General features: G+C 42.5%; 1 protein-coding gene across 1 annotated transcript in view; it reads left to right on the top strand.

Moving 5' to 3' along the window:
- The window catches only part of cfap54 (cilia and flagella associated protein 54), a 113,833-nt gene that overhangs the window by 58,763 nt on the left and 35,039 nt on the right, over nucleotides 1-20,031 (top strand). Inside the window, exons 33-42 of the mRNA XM_036944412.2 lie at nucleotides 216-388; nucleotides 602-804; nucleotides 1,069-1,278; nucleotides 5,635-5,828; nucleotides 6,510-6,645; nucleotides 6,884-7,007; nucleotides 10,740-10,895; nucleotides 17,980-18,186; nucleotides 19,340-19,427; nucleotides 19,562-19,738. Coding sequence (XP_036800307.2) covers nucleotides 216-388; nucleotides 602-804; nucleotides 1,069-1,278; nucleotides 5,635-5,828; nucleotides 6,510-6,645; nucleotides 6,884-7,007; nucleotides 10,740-10,895; nucleotides 17,980-18,186; nucleotides 19,340-19,427; nucleotides 19,562-19,738 — 1,668 coding nt within the window. The remainder of the gene's footprint in view (nucleotides 1-215; nucleotides 389-601; nucleotides 805-1,068; nucleotides 1,279-5,634; nucleotides 5,829-6,509; nucleotides 6,646-6,883; nucleotides 7,008-10,739; nucleotides 10,896-17,979; nucleotides 18,187-19,339; nucleotides 19,428-19,561; nucleotides 19,739-20,031) is intronic.

Here is a 20,031-nt window from a genome sequence, read left to right as displayed (position 1 = left end):
CTCAGATGTTTTCACAGTCACTGTCCCTTCCAGCACGATTCGCTAAGAGTGTAGCTAAAAGTGAGCTGAGCTAGCCCTATAACGTATCTGGTGCCAGCTCACTTTTAAGCAAGCATAGGAGTTAGATACATTTCTGTTGATTGTACATATATGTACAATATTTTTACATTTTACAACAAAGACAATAGACCATGATGACATTTTTGTTCTTGTAGCTACAGCCAGCTGCCTCCGTCATTGTTCTCCCTGGCCCACTCTGGTACTCTGGTGAGGTGGAGGAACATGCATCAGCACATCGGAGTCCCTGATCTGATCCCCCCGCCCCCCAAAGCCACGCCCCAGCCCTGCCTCAGAGCCATCCTCCACAAGGCCAAGGAGAGCGGACAGGGTAAGGAAATAACTAACTAAACCAGCTAACTGTCATCAACACTCTCTCCCTCTCCCTGTCTCTCTTTTTTTCTCTTTTGCTGTCTATATCTCTCTCTTTCACTCTCTCTCCCTCTCCCTATGTCTCTTTTTTTGACCCATCACCAGAGGGGTCACACATCAGAGGACAAGAACATTCTTCCTATCTTTCACTCTTTCTCTCTCCACCCTTCAGCTGCCACCACCACCAGTGGAGAGGACTTCAGCACGACAGAGAGCAGTGAGCAGGACAGTGAGCAGGACTCTCCCCGTACCCAGCCGGCTGTGGACTCGGACTATAGTGAGCCCTCAGTGATGACCACCTCCCCGACCAGACGCACTTCCACTCAGCTGCTGGAGTCACTCAACAAGGCTGCCCTGCACCTCCGCAGAGCCATGGTACCTGATATACACACACAAACATACACGGATGCATATACACACGAACACACACACACATACAAACAGGCAACAACAATTAAATAATCATGCACTGTATGTATGCATACATGCGCCCACACACACTCCAAAATGTAAACCGTAACGTCAGTACAAACAATATCTGTATTTATGTTGAGAGTGTAATGTGTTTGGCAATGACCTGTATATTGGTATGTTTATGTATGGTATTTTTGAAGGGTGTGTGTGTGTGTGTGTAAACAGGTACTTGCCCATCGTGGGGGCCACTGGACAACGTTGCAGTGTGTGTGTCGGACACTATGGGACCAGGGCTGTACCATCACTCTACTAGTAGACAGGGGTACATCCATGGAGCCCCCCATCCCTTTAACATTGGACCAGCTCAACACTGTCCTCACCCCTTTGTTTGAGCTGGCTACAGACCTCGTCATGAACATGATGGAGACGATGCAGGTCTCACTTTATCACTTTACTCTTACTTGCTTTTGAGCTCGATTATTGTTCAACTCATAAACATACTAATTTGTCTACACAACTTCACCAAACACTTGATATTGCTAAAGCAACATCAAAGTAATGTATAAACGATTGAACAGTGGGGTCCGAAATTATTGACACCCTTGATAAAGAAAAGCAAAAATGACTGTATATACTAAATAATTCAAATGCTGAGCTACACTGAGTACAACACATATTTGGAACACCTGCAGGTTCCATGACATAGACTGAGCTGGTGAATCCAGGCTTATTGATGTCAGTCATTATTAGGAAGGTGTTCCTAATGTTTGGTAAACTCAGTGTTTATTGTATGCAAAAAAAGGGACATTATATTATTTTATACTAATGCTATTGCTCAGAGATATAACTTTTGTTTAACAGGTAATATGTACTGAACAAAAATATAATCGCACATACAACAATTTGAAGGATTTGACTGAGTTACAGTTAAATCCTGTAACAGTTATACGTACTGCCAAATTCTCTAAAACGTCCCTGGATGCGACTTATGGTAGAGACAATAACGTAACATTTTCTGACAACAGCTCTGGTGGAAATTCCTGCAGTCAGCATGCCAATTGCACGCTCCCTCAAAGCTTGAGACATCTGTGGCAGGCATTGTGTTGTGTGACAAAACTGCAAATTTTAGAGTGGCCTTTTATTTTCCCCAGCACAAGATGCACCTGTGTAATGATCATGCTGTTTAATCAGCTTCTTGATATGGCTTCGTGATTATTGCAGCTCAATGGCGATAACTTTTGTTGACAATTTTGGAAACAAAACATGAGGATGGGATCCACCCAAATCATTTGGGTTCCTGGATCCTTTCACAGCATTATAAGGCTGCGTTGAGACAATGACTTATCAATGACCCATGTCCAGCTCAGTTAATCCCTACCATTGGGCCGCTGAGTTATCATAATGCTTTAGCAAATGTACATTATACCAGGGGCATTGGTAGAAACAATGTACGTAACCCAATTTATGTCCCGCTAACTACCCTGAATGCCTCTGCTGATCCTACAACTATTTTATGCAACAATTATGTGTCTATGAACCAGATTTAGGCTGTTATCACTGAGGCAGTGTGCCCTAGTAGGAAGTCCTCTGTGTGCAGCTCACCCTGCACCAACATAAATAACAGGGGAATATCAACTGCTGCTAAGCTTCCCAGTAAAGCAATGAAAACAAGCAAGCATCCCAGAAAACTGCTCAAAATTGCGCATGTTAACATATCTAGCTTAAGAAACAAGGTTCATGAAATTAATAACTTGCTAGTAACAGATTACATTCATATTCTGTCTATCTCTGAAACTCACTTAGATAATACCTTTGATGATACAGTGGTAGCAATACATGGTTATAACATTTACTGAAAAGACAGAAATGCCAATGGTGGAGGTGTTGCAGTCTACATTAAGGACCACATTCCTGTTAAGATTAGAGAGGATCTCATGTTAAATACTGTTGAAGTAATATGGCTACAGGTTCATCTGCCTCACCTAAAGCCCATTCTGGTGGGAAGCTGCTATAGACCACCAAGTGTTAACAGTCAATATCTGGATAATGTTAAATAATGTTGAAGTGATATGGCTACAGGTTCATCTGCCTCACCTAAAGCCCATTCTGGTGGGAAGCTGCTATAGACCACCAAGTGGTAACAGTCAATATCTGGATAATGTTGAAGTAATATGGCTACAGGTTCATCTGCCTCAACTAAAGCCTATTCTGGTGGGTATCAGTATCTGGTATCAGTATCTGGATAATATGTGTGAAATGCTTGATAATGTATGTGATATCAACAGAGAGGTATATTTTCTGGGTGATTTAAATATTGACTGGCTTTCATCAGGCTGACCACTGAAGAAAAAACTTCAAACTGTAACCAGTGCCTGCAACCTGGTTCAGGTTGTCATTCAACCTACCAGGGTAGTTACAAACAGCACAAGAATGAAATCAACATTTATTGATCACATCTTTACTAAATGTGTGCTTGAAAGCAGTATCCAGATCCATCGGATGTAGTGATCACAATATAGTTGCCATATCTAGGAAAACCAAAGTTTCAAAGGCTGAGCCTAATATAGTGTATAAGAGGTCATACAATAAGTTTTGTAGTGATTCCTATGTTGATGTAAAGAATATTTGTTGGTCTGTGGTGCGTAATGAGGACCAACCAGACGCTTCACTTGACACATTTTATGAAATTGCTTATCCCAGTTACTAATAAGCATGCACCCATTAAGAAAATTACTGTAAAAACTGTTAAATCCCCATGGATTGATGAGGAATTTAAAAATGGTATGGTTGAGAGGGATGAGGCAAAAGGTATGGCAAGTAAGTCTGGCTATACAACCAATTGGCAAACATACTGCATATTGAGAAATCATGTGACTCAAATGAATAAAAAGAAGAAGAAACTATACTATGAAACACACATAAATGACATAAAGAATGAGAGTAAAAAGCTTTAATTACATTTTCAGCTCCATAATTCATTGAATCAGATGGCTCATTCGTTACAAAACCGACTGATATTGCCAACTACTTTAATACTTTTTTCATTGGCAAGATTAGCAAATTTAGGCATGACATGACAGCAGCAAACGCTAACACGATACATCCAAGTATATCTGACCAAACTATTATAGACAAGAATTGTAATTTTGAATTCCGCGTGTGGAGGAGGTGAAAAAATTGTCTATCAACAATGACAAGCCACCAGGGTCTGACAACGTGGATGGAAAATTCCTGAGGATAATAGCAGACGACGTTGTCACTCCTATTTTCCATATCTTCAATGTAACCCTACTTGACAGAAAGTGTGTGCCCTCAGGCCTGGAGGGAAGCAAAAGTCATTCCCCTACCTAAGAATAGTAAAGCCCCCTTTACTGGCTCAAATAGACGACCAATCAGCCTGTTACCAACCCTTTGTTAGCTTTAAAAAATATATATGTTTGGCCTGATACAATGCTATTTCACAGTAATATACATTGCTAATGTTGTAAATTAATATTGTAGCTGGAAACTGCTCATTTACAATGGAATATCTACATAGGCGTACAGAGGCCCATTATCAGCAACCATCACTCCTGTGTTCCAATGGCACGTTGTCTTAGCTAATCCAAGTTTATAATTTTATAAGGCTAAATGATCATTAGAAAACCCTTTTGCAACTATGTTAGCACAGCTGAAAGCTGTGGTCCTGATTAAAGAAGCAATAAAACTAGCCTTTAGACAGTCGTGTGGTCAAAAACAAGGACATTTCTAAGTGACCCCAAACTTTTGAAAGGTAGTGTACATACACACACATGATAACATACCCACTATACACACACGTACACATGGATTTTGTGTTGTAGATATGTGGTAGTGGAGTAGGGGCCTGAGGGCACACACTTAGTATGTTGTGAATTCTGTATAACTGCATTAATTTTGCCGGACCCCAGGAAGAGTTGCTGCTTCCTTGGCAGAAATTAGCTTTTTGTCCATATGGAAAATGTCTGGGAAAACTTATATCAGCTCATGAAACATTGGACCAACACTTTACATGTTGCATTTATATTTTTTGTTCAGTAAGAGGCATCAATAATTTTGACCTCTGAGAGAAAAAAAGATTACTTGTTAAACAAAATGTCTTTCTTTGAGCAATTTTATTGTGTGAAATAATATAATGTCCCCATTTTTCCCCCGTAAAATATAGCTCAGTATTTGATTTATTTTATTCAGTCATTTTGTCTCATCAAGGGTGTCAATAATTTTGGGCCCCACTGTACATTACATTGAAACACACTTCATGTTTTGTACAAAAATCTTTAACTTGAGTCGAAAATATAATTAAATAGTTGACACCACTATTATTGTAACGACGTTCGTCTGTAGAAGGAGAAGCGGACCAAAAAGCAGCGTGGTGGTTACTCATGTTCTTTAATGGAAAATGAACGATACATGAAATAACTTAAATCTACAAAACAACAAACGGAACGTGAAAAACCTATACAGCCTATCCTGTGACAACAAACACAGTGACAGGAACAATCACCCACAAACACACAGTGAAACCCAGGCTACCTAAGTATGATTCTCAATCAGAGACAACTAATGACACCTGCCTCTGATTGAGAACCATACTAGGCCGAAAACATAGAAATGCCCCAAAACATAGAAAAACAAACATAGACTGCCCACCCAACTCACGCCCTGACCATACTAAATAAATACAAAACAACGGAAATCAAGGTCAGAACGTGACAATTATACCATGTGAATAATTGTACTTTTGTGTGTCTGTTTTCCTCTATCCATCCTTAGCTCTGGCAGTTGTTTGAATTGGAGGATGAGGAGATGGAGGCCAGCATGCACTTCTCCGCCCCTCTGGATGACGGTACCCTGGTGGACCTGAGATGGATCAGGAGCCTCACCCTTCACACCCTTGAGCTGCTCTACCTCGAGGCTCGCTGGGAGACTCTGGCTCACCTCGCCCTGCTCTTCAACTCACACACACGGTAGGTAACATCCCTCACACACACACACTCTCTCTCTCTTTTGCTCTCACTCTCTTTCTCACACTCTCTTTCTCTTGCTCTCTCACTATCTCTCTTGCTCTCTCTCTTTCTCGCTCTCTCTCTTAATCTCCACACACTCACACAGACACACTACTTTTCTCTCTCTTGCTCTCTCTCCCTCTCGTTCTTGCTCTCCAAACACACACACACACACACACACACACACACACACACACACACACACACACACACACACACACACACACACACACACACACACACACACACACACTATCTCTCTCTCTCTCTTGCTCTCTCTCTTGCTCTCCATACACACGCACAGTTGGGGTGGCAGTTGGGGCGGCAGGGTAGCCTAGTGGTTAGAGCGTTGGACTAGTAGCTGGAAAGTTACAAGTTCAAACCCCCGAGCTGACAAGGTACAAATCTGTCGTTCTGCCCCTGAACAGGCAGTTAACCCACTGTTCCTAGGCCGTCATTGAAAATAAGAATTTGTTCTTAACTGACTTGCCTAGTAAAATAAAGGTAAAATAAAAAAATAAAATAAAAAGTTGACCCTGCTCTTCAACTCACACACATAGTAGGTAGTTTCCATCCTATCACAGGGAGGTGTGCGTGCCTGCCTGCCAGTACTGTCTCTGTCCTGTATGTTGTGCATCCCAGAGAGCGCTACACCCACATGATCACTCCTATCCTGGTCCACGCTCAGAGGAGACTGCTAGAGAGGATCAGCTACTTCGGAGGACCTCCGGTCCCTCAGCCACACTTCATCAAAACACAGAACGTCACTGGAGAGAAGGTTAGAGGGAATAGACACAAACTTTTACCACCCAATGAACAGGGTGTCATACTTGAACTCAATGTCAGGACACTAATCCATTCCTAAGGCTTACTGTGGACTAGAGGATAACTCTGCTTCTATGGGGTATGGTTTATAATGAATACTGTAGGGACAGAATTGAGACTACTGCTGTGTGTTAGGATGCTGTTTGTGTGTGTACAGTGTGTGTTGAACAGTCTCTACCCCTGCGTGTCAGATCACCTGTAAGAACTATGCAGGGAGACAGCTGCTGAATTGCTGGACTCCCCCTGCTGTGCCTGCCCCCAGACGAGGGTGCAACACTCCCACCAACCCAAACGCTGAGCTCCTCGAACGCTCTGGTACGGGAATCCAGTAGCAGCTGGAAATCAATCAGTCAATCAATGAATCATATTTTATTGCTATAAGTCGATAAGCCTAGCACTATTGATATAGGCCAACCTTATTATGCTATTTATTCCAGGGCTTGACATTAACTTTTTTATCTCTTGTCCTTTGGACAAGTAGGACTATTTTTTTTTACTTGTCAAAGTTCAAGTCACTTGTCCCTCCAAAAATGTAAATGGTATTTAACACCATTTCTACGTCATTGTATAATGCAAGGAACCACTTTACAAAATAAAATGCATTAGTAGACTACACTCTGCCTATTGGTTTCTGATGCATATTCAAGGAGAAGTGGGTAGCTGTATCCCAATATGGCGACATAGTATGGGCTGGTGGATGTGTCGAATGGAAAGTAGTGGGTTTGTCGAAAGGAAAGTAGTGGGCGTGTCGAAAGGAAAGTAGTGGGCGTGTCGAAAGGAAAGTAGTGGGCGTGTCGAAAGGAAAGTAGTGGGCGTGTCGAAAGGAAAGTAGTGGGCGTGTCGAAAGGAAAGTAGTGGGTTTGTCGAAAGGAAAGTAGTGGGTTTGTCGAAAGGAAAGTAGTGTGTTTGTCGAAAGGAAAGTAGTGGGTTTGTCGAAAGGAAAGTAGTGGGTTTGTCGAAAGGAAAGTAGTGGGTTTGCCGAAAGGAAAGTAGTGGGCGTGTCGAAAGGAAAGTAGTGGGTTTGTCGAAAGGAAAGTAGTGGGTTTGTCAAAAGGAAAGTAGTGGGTTTGTTGAAAGGAAAGTAGTGGGTTTGTCGAAAGGAAAGTAGTGGGTTTGTCGAAAGGAAAGTAGTGGGCGTGTCGAAAGGAAAGTAGTGGGCGTGTCGAAAGGAAAGTAGTGGGTTTGTCGAAAGGAAAGTAGTGGGCGTGTCGAAAGCGCTCTGCTGTAGGTTAGACTGTTTGATTGAGCAGTGCAATCAAAGTAGTGCAACTACCGTACCGCAAGAGTTTGGACTTTGAGTGAATGAATTTGCGTCGTATTTCACTGTTGGTTTTACACAAATAATAATTGTAGATTTTCAGTTCTAAAACTGACAATTATTTATTTTTGATTAAAAGTATGATGATGGGTGTACTGTTGATACGTTGTATGCGTGTGTTTACTGTGACTGTCACCCTGATATTGGATACAAGGTAGCTACTTCCCACACCGTTGCCGGACAATAGTGCTTGTCAAGTGGAGGCGAAGGGCACTGGGTCTCGGTGTTGTTGCAATTCACGCCCTACCCATTGAGGAGTAGACCGTATGTGTGTATCAAAGTGACATCTAAATGGTTATTAATATTAGTTATTTCTTGTGTAGACGGTTATCCTACTTAAAATTAAATCCTGTGAGAGCAAAAAATGGCCACGTTAGCTACATGACCGTGATACCCAGTAGGAAGCGCTTCAAGTCGGCAGGCATGTCGATACAACACTGGTGCACTGGTCGCTGGCTTATCGACTCGTTGTGCAGCCCAATCAGCCACGGTAATTAGCCTGTCTCAAAATACAACACTTCCCCTTTAAAGCTCCCTTTTAGGCCTATAAAATATTGCAACATTACAATTACAAAACTAGTACTTTTTATGTGTTTATAGAATAATTCCATCCAGGGCTCGAAATTAAGGGCGTCCTGTTGTCCCTGGGACGATAACAAATATGATTACAGTTCAAAACAGACTCTGGGACAGTTCTGGGTCGACAGATCCAAAATTCATACAACCACTGCACATTAAACTATTTTAAAAAAGCAATGAGGCTGATGCAACATGATCAAGTTTTATTTCTTCATATTATAAGCTCAACAATGCGCAAATGGCTGTAGGCTACGTGGGAATGTTCCAAAATGCAATTAGCGGGAAACACCTTTCTCAAACGTTTGAGCAGTTTCATGTAACAGAGATAATATCCATTAGAAATGAAGAAAGAATTGAGATCTAACTAGCAACTACCATCTAGCATGGGTTACTTACATTGCCTTTGGAAAGTATTCAGACCCCTTGAATTTTTCCACATTTTGTTAAATTACAGCCTTATTCTAAAATGAATACCCCACAATACATTCATATTCAGACCCTTTGCTATGAGACCTGAAATTGAGCTACGGTACATCCTGATTCCGTTGATCATCCTTTAGATGTTTCTACAACTTGATGGAGTCCCCCTGTGGTAAATTCAATTGATTGGACATGATTTGGAAAGGTACACACCTGTCTATATAAGGTCCCACAGTTGACAGTGCATGTCAGACCAAAAACAAAGCCACGAGTCAAAGGAATTGTCCATAGACCTCCGAGACAGGATTGTGTCGAGGCACAGATCTGAGGAAGGGTACCAAAAAATGTCTTCAGCATTGAAGGTCCCCAAGAACACAGTGGCCTCCATCATTCTTAAATGGAAGAAGTTTGGAACCACCAAGACTCTTCCTAGAGCTGGCCGCCTGGCCAAACTGAGCAATCGGGGGAGAAGGTCCTTGGTCTGGGATGTGACCAAGAATCTGATGGTCACTCTGACAGAGCTCTAGAGTTCCTCTGTGGAGATGGGAGAACATTTCAGAAGGACAACCATCTCTGCAGCACTTCACTAATCAGGCCTTTATGGTAGAGTGGCCAGATGGAAGCCACTCCTCAGTAAAAGGCACATGACAACCCTAAGCACACAGCCAAGACAACGCAGGAGTGGCTTCGGGACAAGTCTCTGAATGTTCTTCAGTGGCCCAGAACTTGAACCCTTGAATCTCTGAAGAGACCTGAAAATAGCTGTGCAGCAACGCTCCCCATCCAACCTAACAGAGCTTGAGAGGAGCTGCAGAGTTGAATGAGAGAAATTCTCCAAATACAGGTGTGCCAAGCTTGTAGCGTCATACCCAAGAAGACTCGAGGCTGTAATCGCTGCCAAAGGTGCTTCAACAAAGTACTGACTAAAGGGTCTGAATACTTACGTAAATGTAATATTTCTAAAAACCTCTTTTTACTTTGCCATTATGGGTTATTGTGTGTAGATTGATGAGGGGAAAAAAACAACTCAATCCATTTTAGAATAGGGCTGTAACGTAACAAAATAGAAAAGATCAAGGGTTTTGAATACTTTCTGAAGGCACTGTACATGACTAATGAGCTTAAACGTTGATTTAAAAACCAATAGAACACGAGAAAAGTTCTGGTTTCAATGGCATATTAAGTGTTTACAAAACAATGCTGACCGCCTCCGATTCAAGGTGGGTGATATACGGTGCACCAATGGCATGGTCCTTCACTCTCCGGGCTATATTTATGTCATTAAAAGTCTCATTAAAGTTTGGCTACATTTTCTGAATGTCAGCATTGGTTTGGACAATATGTGTATATCACCTACACCTTGACATGTAGGCTTTTTTACTTACAGTATGTACATGTAAGTACAGTATGTACATGAAAAATAGATAGAATAAATATAATATTATTCCAATGTTTGCCTCTCAATTATTTTCAGAGTAATTGTTTGATATTGAGATTTTTTTGTGATTTGTTTTTCTATATTCTTCTTGGCCAACAATTTTTTTTATATATTTTTTTTACATTTTTTTTATTTTTTTACTTCTCCCGGACAAGAGGACTAGCGTTAATGTCGAGCCCTACATTCAACCATTCATTTTTTAAATAAATCATCAGTCATTCTGGTCTGTGGGTATATTGATGTGTCGCCGTAGTCATATTGCCATGTGTGTGTGTGTTTTGGTCTGTTGTAGAGGTGCGCCGGGCCATGTGTGTGGTGTGTGTTCCTCTGGATGTGGAGGATACACTGTGTTGTTTCAGGGAGGCCCTGGAGAAGGGCCATCACACTCTGCAGAACTTCCAACACAGCCGCACACTGCTACTACTGCTGCTGGCACACACACAACCCTGTGAGTACATACTTTCTATCTCACTTTGCTGTGTGTTTGTGACTCTGGCCTTTAATCAAGTACATTTGCTCATCTCCTGCGTCCTTCTCGCCTCCTTTTAAAAAAGGTAAAAGTTAATCAAGGAGAGTCAGCGAGTGAACGTGGATGGAAATGCGCTTGAAATGAGACGGTCCTTCTCCACTTGCACGTCATTAGGCAAATTAAGTTTACAGAGGTGGATCAAAACAAATTAAGTTAGAAATGTTAGACATTTTATAGATAAATAGCGTATTGTTTTTAAACGTGTGCATATTTTTTTCCTTTATCAAAACAAAATCTGATTCAAAAGGGGTGTTGTAGATTTAAAAAATAGGATACATATGAATATCCTCGATGAAAGGTGGCTATCGAGGAGGGGAGGACACTCTTTTGTTTGCCTACTAGCGAAATGACACACTCCTCGACCACTCAACCACTTATCCGGGTTTCCGGGTCACAAAGGAGAAGGGACGGATGACTGTCTTTTTCCTAAACGAGATAACCCCTGTGTGTTGCTGAGTGGCGGGAGGAGGAGAAAGAGAGACAGCAGCAACCAAGCCGACTCGCATTAGTTACTAACTTTTAGCTGCCAAAGCTATGTTTTTATCATCCAATCTGATTATATAGTACCTGTTTTGACTGCATCAACCCGAGAAGAGAATACAGTTAAGCTAGCTAGGTAGCTGGGTTGGCTAATCAAATCTACATAGGCTGCGCTTTCCCCCGTCCTCCACAACAGCAGCTCTAATCAATGTATTAAGGAACAGCCTACCTCTTGGCCCTTGGTTGTTGAAACATATCATTCTCATTTAACTTTGAATTCCGTCATTTTAATTGCATCTTCCATTGATCTCGTAAGTTGATTGCCACAACAGACACAGAGCCAGAGGCTAAGTGCCACTTTGGTGGCTTGTGATTGGCCGACAAAAACAAAAAGCTACACGCCCCACTCGTGAAAAACACGCGCCTCTCTCGGGTTTGTGTGGACCCGTGAAGACCCCTACTGTGTATACTTCTTCAACTATAACCATATTACATTTCCATGAATTAACATAGGTTTGAATGAGAACCATAGGAATACAGAGGTAGCTATTCAAAATGGTCCTGCTCCTTGGCCAATTAAGCTACAAGGCTAACTTGTGAACATTCAGGCTATCCTAACTTCAAATTCTTAAAAACATTTATCAACTATATCTACACTGAGTGTATATTAAGGACTCAAAACATTAAGGACACCTGCTTTTTCCATGACATAGACTGACCAGGTGAATCCAGGTGAAAGCTATGTTTCCTTATTGATGTCACTTGTCACTTCCTTATTGATCCACTTCGATCAGTGTAGATGAAGGGGAGGAGACAGGTTAAAGAAGGATTTTTAAGCCTTGAGACAATTGTGATCGACCATCTCGATTCGATCTTATTTGAAATTGTGTTTTTTACATTGGATAAAAGTAAAGACTGAGCTAGAAAATGGTATATCATACAGTCGTGGCCAAAAGTTTTGAGAATGATACAAATATTAATTTCCACAAAGTTTTCTGCTTCAGTGTCTTTAGATATTTTTGTCAGATGTTACTATGGAATACTGAATACAAGCATTTCATAAGTGTCAAAGGCTTTTATTGACAATTACATGAAGTTGATGCAAAGAGTCAATATTTGCAGTGTTGACCCTTCTTTTTCAAGACCTCTGCAATCTGCCCTGGCATGCTGTCAATTAACTTCTGGGCCACATTCTGACTGATTGCAGCCCAATCTTGCATAATCAATGCTTTGAGTTTGTCAGAATTTGTGGGTTTGTGTTTGTCCACCCACCTCTTTAGGATTGACCACAAGTTCTCAATGGGATTAGGGTCTGGGGAGTTTCCTGGCCATGGACCCAAAATATTGATGAGGTGCTCCATCATGCTGGAAAAGGCATTGTTCGTCACCAAACTGTTCCTGGATGGTTGGGAGAAGTTGCTCTCGGAGGATGTGTTGGTACCATTCTTTATTCATGGCTGTGTTTTTAGGCAAAATTGTGAGTGAGCCCACTCCCTTGGCTGACAAGCAACCCCACACATGAATGGTCTCAGGATGCTTTACTGTTGGCATGACACAGGACTGATGGTAGCGCGCACCTTGTCTTCTCTGGACAAGCTTTTTTCCGGATACCCCAAACAATCGAAAAGGGGATATATCAGAGAAAATTACTTTACCCCAGTCCTCAGCAGTCCAATCCCTGTACCTTTTGCAGAATATCAGTCTGTCACTGATGTTTTTCCTGGAGAGAAGTGTCTTCTTTGCTGCCCTTCTTGACACCAGGCCATCCTCTAAAAGTCTTTGCCTCACTGTACGTGCTATTCCTGAGCAAGCTCTGGTGGTGCCCCGATCCCGCAGCTGAATCAACTTTAGGAGACGGTCCTGGCGCTTGCTGGACTTTCTTGGGCGCCCTGAAGCCGCCTTCACGACAATTGAACCGCTCTCCTTGAAGTTCTTGATGATCTGATAAATGGTTGATTTAGGTGAAATCTTACTGGCACCAATATCCTTGCCTGTGAAGCCCTTTTTGTGCATAGCAATGATGACGGCACATGTTTCCTTGCAGGTAACCATGATTGACAGAGGAAGAACAATGATTCCAAGCACCACCCTCCTTTTGAAGCTTCCAGTCTATTATTCGAACTCAATCAGCATGACAGAGTGATCTCCAGCCTTGTCCTCATCAACATTCACACCTGTGTTAATGAGAGACTCACTGACATGATGTCAGCTGGTCCTTTTATGGCAGGGCTGAAATGCAGTGGAAATGTTTTTTTTTTTGTGTATTTAGTTCATTTGCATGGCAAAGAGGGACTTTGCAATTAATTACAATTCATCTGATCACTCTTCATAACATTCTGGAGTATATGCAAATTGCCATCATACAAACTGAGGCAGCAGACTTTGGGAAAATTAACATTGGTGTAATTCTCAAAACTTTTGCCACAACTCTACACTACATTTGAGGAACAATGGGAAAGTAATTCTGCTTTGAAAGTTGATAAACTTGTAAACTCCCTTTTGAGAAAATGGACCTTGAATTTTTTGGTACACCTGCTGGAGAGCTCTTTGTCTAAACCCATTCAGCATTGTTTACACCCTCTTAAGCCTTAGCCCACCCTTATCTTTAAGGATTCACATGTGAGGCCTTGTGCTAAACAGTCAGTATGGTAGTGAGTGTACTAAACATCCAAAGATTTCAAGACTGTAATATGTATATCGACATGTCTGTATACACATTAGCACATTAAAGGCTGCTGCCCTATATACATATACTTGAAATCACTGGCCACTTTAATAATGGAACACTAGTCACTTTAATAAAAACTCACAACAAGTACTATTTACAAGTTAATGACGAGCTAATTACAGAAAATCACTTACGGTTGTGAATGTGACGAAATAAAAGCAGGGCCTTCAACTGGAGAATTTAAGAACTTGGACACTGTCTCGTTGGCCTAATGTCGTCCTAATTTGACTTTGGTGCAGGTCATGTTGTTCTTCACATTACTGTCTCTAGCAAACACACACTATATAAAATAATGTTCATTTGTCACATGCACAGGATACAGAAGGTGTAAACGGTGCAGTGAAATGGTTACTTGGAATGTGGAGTCTTTTATTTAGACATGTAGCTAGCTAGCTAAACAATGAAACATAATCCCAACTCCTAACGTTACTACCCTGCATGAATCTAACTAGATTCATTGTTAGTTAGCTAGCTAACATTAGACTATATCTAGCAATGCAAATGGATTTGAGATATGAATAATTTTACTACACAGATCATACACGTAACGTTAGCTTGCGAGCCAGCCAGCTAATGTTAGCTAGCTAGCTAACGGTACGCTTTAACTTGCAATGAATTCGATTCAATGTAGCTAGCTAGACTCTCTTGCCCGTATACTATATATACTGCTCAAAAAAATTAAGGGAACACTAAAATAACACATCCTAGATCTGAATGAATGAAATATTTTTATTAAATACTTTTTTCTTTACATAGTTGAATGTGCTGAAAACAAAATCACACAAATTATCAATGGAAATCAAATTTATCAACCCATGGAGGTCTGGATTTGGAGTCACACTCAAAATCAAAGTGGAAAACCACACTACAGGCTGATCCAACTTTGATGTAATGTCCTTAAAACAAGTCAAAATGAGGCTCAGTAGTGTGTGTGGCCTCCACGTGCCTGTATGACCTCCCTACAACGCCTGGGCATGCTCCTGGACAGTCTGTGGTGCAACATGGCGTTGGTGGATGGAGCGAGACATGATGTCCCAGATGTGCTCAATTGGATTCAGGTCTGGGGAAAGTCCATAGCATCAATGCCTTCCTCTTGCAAGAACTGCTGACACACTCCAGCCACATGAGGTCTAGCATTGTCTTGCATTAGGAGGAACCCAGGGCCAACCGCACCAGCATATGGTCTCACAAGGGGTCTGAGGATCTCATCTCGGTACCTATCTCGGTACTTCACAGAAGTGTGATTGACTTGGAGTTACATTGTGTTGTTTAAGTGTTCCCTTTATTTTTTTGAGCAGTGTATATATTTCTGTACAGCACTTTGAGAAATCAGCTGATGTAAGAAGGGCTTTATAAATAAATTTGATTTGATACATGGATGAACGCTTCTCCCTCTCTGTCACAGATGCCATGATTGCCCTTAGTTTGAAGATGTAATCTGGAGACAGGTGTTATATACAACAGCCTTCTGTGTTCTCTTTTCCACTCTCTCCGCATTTGCAATCTAACGCCTGAATTTTCTCCATCTCTTTAGCTATCATATTCTACTTCCACCGATTTCCTGATATATCTATTTTTGACCTACACATACTGAGTCTTATGTTATAGAAGGAAGCGTGCTACATGGCAGACCAATCCAAACTCATCACTCTGCATGTCCAGCCCATCCATTATCTCAGCCAATCATGGCTAGCAGGAAGGTTCATATAGCTTTTTCCATGGCTAAACCACCTAGGCTTGTGACTTAACCATTTTATTTGTATTTACAGATAGCATAGCAGTTTGTTATTAAGGTACATGAACGTTCACATGTTCCAGAAGGCATTCCTGCAAAAAAAAAAATGTATATGTTACAATGCCTCTCCTGTGAAAAAGTGACGCACGACATAAGCCTCGTTTTCTGAAACAAGTCACAATTAAGACATGGATTGTGTACAGTGCATTCGGAAAGTATTAAGAAACCTTCCCTTTTTTCACATTTTGTTACGTTACAGCCTTATTGCTCCAGAGCGCTATTTCCTTCATCAATCTACACACAATACCCCACAATGACAAAGCGAAAACAGGTTTTTAGAATTAAACAACAGAAATACCTTATTTATATAAGTATTCAGACACTTCATGATTTGGAAAGGCATACACCTGTCTATATAAGGTCCCACGGTTGACAGTGCATGTCAGAGCAAAAACCAAGCCTCAAGGTCGAAGGAATTGTCTGTAGAGCTCCGAGACAGGATTGTGTTGAGATCCTCAAGAACACAGTGGCCTTCATCATTCTTAAATGGAACAAGTTTGTAACCACCAAGACTCTTCCTAACAGCTGGCCACCCGGCCAAACTGAGCAATCTGGGGAGAAGGGCATGGTCAGGGAGAACTGACTAAGAGTTCCTCTGTGGGGATGAGAGAACCTTCCAGAAGGACAACCATCTCTGCAGCACTCCACCAATCAGGCGTTTATGGTAGAGTGGCCGGACGGATGCCACTCCTCAGTAAAAGGCACATGAAAGCCCGCTTGGAGTTTGCCAAAAGGCATCTAAAGACTCTCAGACCATGAGAAAACAGATTCTCTGGTCTGATGAAACCAAGATTGGTTGGCCTTAATGCCAAGCATCACGTCTTGAGGAAGCCTGGCACCATCCCTACGGTGAAGCATGGTGGTGGCAGCATCAAGCTGTGGGGATGTTTTCAGCGGCAGGGACTGGGAGACCAGTCAGGATCGAGGAAAAGATGAATGGAGCAAAGTACAGAGAGATTCTTGATGAAAATCTACTCCAGAGCACTCAGGACCTCTGACTGGGGTGAAGGTTCACCTTCCAACAGGACAATGACCCTAAGCACACAGCCAAGACAATGCAGGAGTGGCTTTGGGAATGTCCTTGAGTGGCCCAGCCAGAGCTCGGACTTGAACCTGATCGAACATCTCTGGAGAGACCTGAAAATAGCTGTGCAGCAACGCTCCCCATCCAACCTGACAGAGCTTGAGAGGATCTGCAGAGAAGAATGTGAGAAACTCCCCAAATACAGGTGTGCCAAGCTTTGTAGCGTCAAAACCAAGAAGACTCGATGCTGTAATTGCTGCCTAAGGTGCTTCAACAAAGTACTGAGTAAAGGGTCTGAATACTTATGTAAATGTGATATTTCAGTGTTTTATTTTTAATACATTTGCAAAAAAATCTAAAAACCTGTTTTTGCTTTGTCATTATGGGGTACTGTGTGTAGATTGATGAGGGTAAAAAAACGATTTAATCCATTTTAGAATAAGGCTGTAACAAAACAGAATTCTTCCCGAATGCACTGTATGTGTGCCATTCAGAGGGTGAATGGGCAAGACAAAAGATTTAAGAGCCTTTGAACGGAGTATGGTAGTAGGTGCCAGGCGCACCGGTTTGTGTCAAGAACTGCAATGTTGCTCAACAGATTCCTGTGTTTATCAGAAATGGTCCACCACCCAATGGACATCCAGCCAACTTGAAGCATTGGACTCAACATGGGCCAGCATCCCTGTGGAACGCTTTTGATTCTTTGTAGAGTCCATGCCCCAACGAATTGAGGCTGTTCTGAGGGCTAAAGGGCATGCAACTCAGTATTAGGAAGGTGTTCGGAATGTTTTGTACACTCAGTCTATTTACATTAGCATAAATTATATAAAATGTTCTCATCTTAGCGAAGCCTAATGAAGACAATATACAGTTGTGAATGCTACACTATTTTTGTGGAAATGTATTCTTTGTCTTAACTGATTTCATTGCATGCTTGAAACTGTCTATGAAACTGACATCTGTGTCTCTTTGCCAGTGTTTGAGGTTCCATTCTGTAAGGAGAACAGTAGCAAGGCTCAGGGTCATGGCAGGGTGGACTTTAACGTGACAGTGTGCACTGCCCCGGCCATCGGCCCTCCAGACCTGGCCACTGAGGACTACAGGACCCTGAGTTCTATCTACGGCTGCCCTCTGCCCCCCAACCAGATACACACCGTCATCAACTCCTATAGCAACTCCATACGTAAGAGACATGACCCATATAACACTTTTATTTTTAATTGAAATTTTATTTGTAAACTTTTTTACCCCTTTTTCGTGATATCCAATTGTTAGTAGGTACTCTCTTGTCTCATCGCTACAACTCCCGTACGGGCTCGGGAGAGATGAAGGTTGAAAGTCATGCGTCCTCCGATACACAACCCAACCAAGCCGCACTGTTTCTTAACACAGCCCGCATCCAACCCGGATGCCAGCTTCACCAATGTGTCGAAGGAAACACCGTGCTTCTGGCAACCTTGGTTAGCGCGCACTGCACTGCGCCCGGCCCGCCACAGGAGTCGCTGGTGCGCGATGAGACAAGGATATCCCTACCGGCCAAGCCCTCCCTAACCCGGACGACGCTAGGACCTCCCGGTCGCGGCCGGTTACGACAGAGCCTGGGCGCAAACCCAGAGTCTCTGGTGGCGCAGCTGGCGCTGCAGTACAGCGCCCTTAACCACTGCGCCACCCGGGAGGCCAACACTTTTTTTTACACACATTTTCATGATATCCAATTGGTAGTTTACGAACTTGTCTCATCGCTGCAACTCCCCAACGGGCTCGAAGGTCGAGACATGCGTCCTCCGAAACATGACCCTCCACTCCACGCTGCTTCTTAACACACTGCTCACTTAATCCAAAAGTCAGCCGTACAAATGTGTCGGAGAAAACACTGTTCAATTTCCGACCGAAGTCAGCTTGCAGGCGCCCGACCCGCCACGAGTTGCTAGAGTGCGATGAGCAAAGGAAACCCCCCGGCCAACCCCCCCCCCCTCCCCTAACCCGGATGACCCTATTGTGCGGCGCACTATGAGGCTTCTGGTCACGGCCGGGATGGAACCCAGGCTGTAGTGGCGCCTCAGCACTGCGATGCAGTGCCTTAGACTGCTACGCCACTAACATTGTTTTTTTAAAGCTATAGTCACAATCAGACTGTTACACTGTTACTCTTCACCAATCCTTTGCTGTTCACTAGTCTACCTGTTAGCCTCACAATACCAGTAACTGATATTCCACTTGTATCTGCAAAGAAATGGTTGTGATTGATCCTTCTGATTGTACTGAATATTTGTTTCTGGGTGTCTTTTTTAATGAAAGATGAGGGACACTGGACTTTTTTTTCTACTTCAATCTAGAGTACCTTCAGGCCAACAACCATGACTCTCTCAGGGTACAGGCGCTACATGACCTGGGAAACCTGCACTATTATAATGGAAACAGAAGGTAAGATATGACTGTACTCATAATGTACAGTACTATTTGTATTGTGTTTAATTTGTATGTCTACATGATTATACACAAAATTGTTGAATACCAACGTTTTTTCTGATTCTGTGTGATTCTGCTTGTAAACCAAGGGCAGCTCATTCCTACTGGAGCAAGGCAGTGGACTGTGCCCTGCAGAGCTCTGGGGTGCTAGACTCATGGGACGGGGTGTCATGGGGTACAAGTTCCCTCCAACACCAACCCACCCTGAAGCAGGCTGGAGTCTGGGGCTGTCTGCAGGGAGCTTTACTGACCGCTAAGATCGCACAGTGAGTCTGAGTAAAGTTTGTACCAACTTTAGTAGCTCAAATCAATCAAATCAAATGTATTTATAAAGCCCTTCTTACAGCTGATGTCACAAAGTGCTGTATAGAAACTCAGCCTAAAACCCCAAACAGCAAGAAATCCAGGTGAAGAAGCACTCGAAAGGCCAGAACCTAGGAAGAAACCTAGAGAGGAGCCAGGCTATGAGGGGTGGCCAGTCCTCTTCTGGCTGTGCCGGACGTAGATTATAATGGCCAAGATGTTCAAACGTTCATAGATGAACAGCCGGGTCAAATAA

The sequence above is a fragment of the Oncorhynchus mykiss genome, chromosome 15, assembly GCF_057628025.1.
Source record: "Oncorhynchus mykiss isolate SJ-2025 chromosome 15, ASM5762802v1, whole genome shotgun sequence".
In the NCBI taxonomy this organism is placed as follows: domain Eukaryota; kingdom Metazoa; phylum Chordata; class Actinopteri; order Salmoniformes; family Salmonidae; genus Oncorhynchus; species Oncorhynchus mykiss.
Note: the sequence above shows the minus strand (reverse complement) of the source record. Positions and strands in the feature narration are given on the sequence as shown.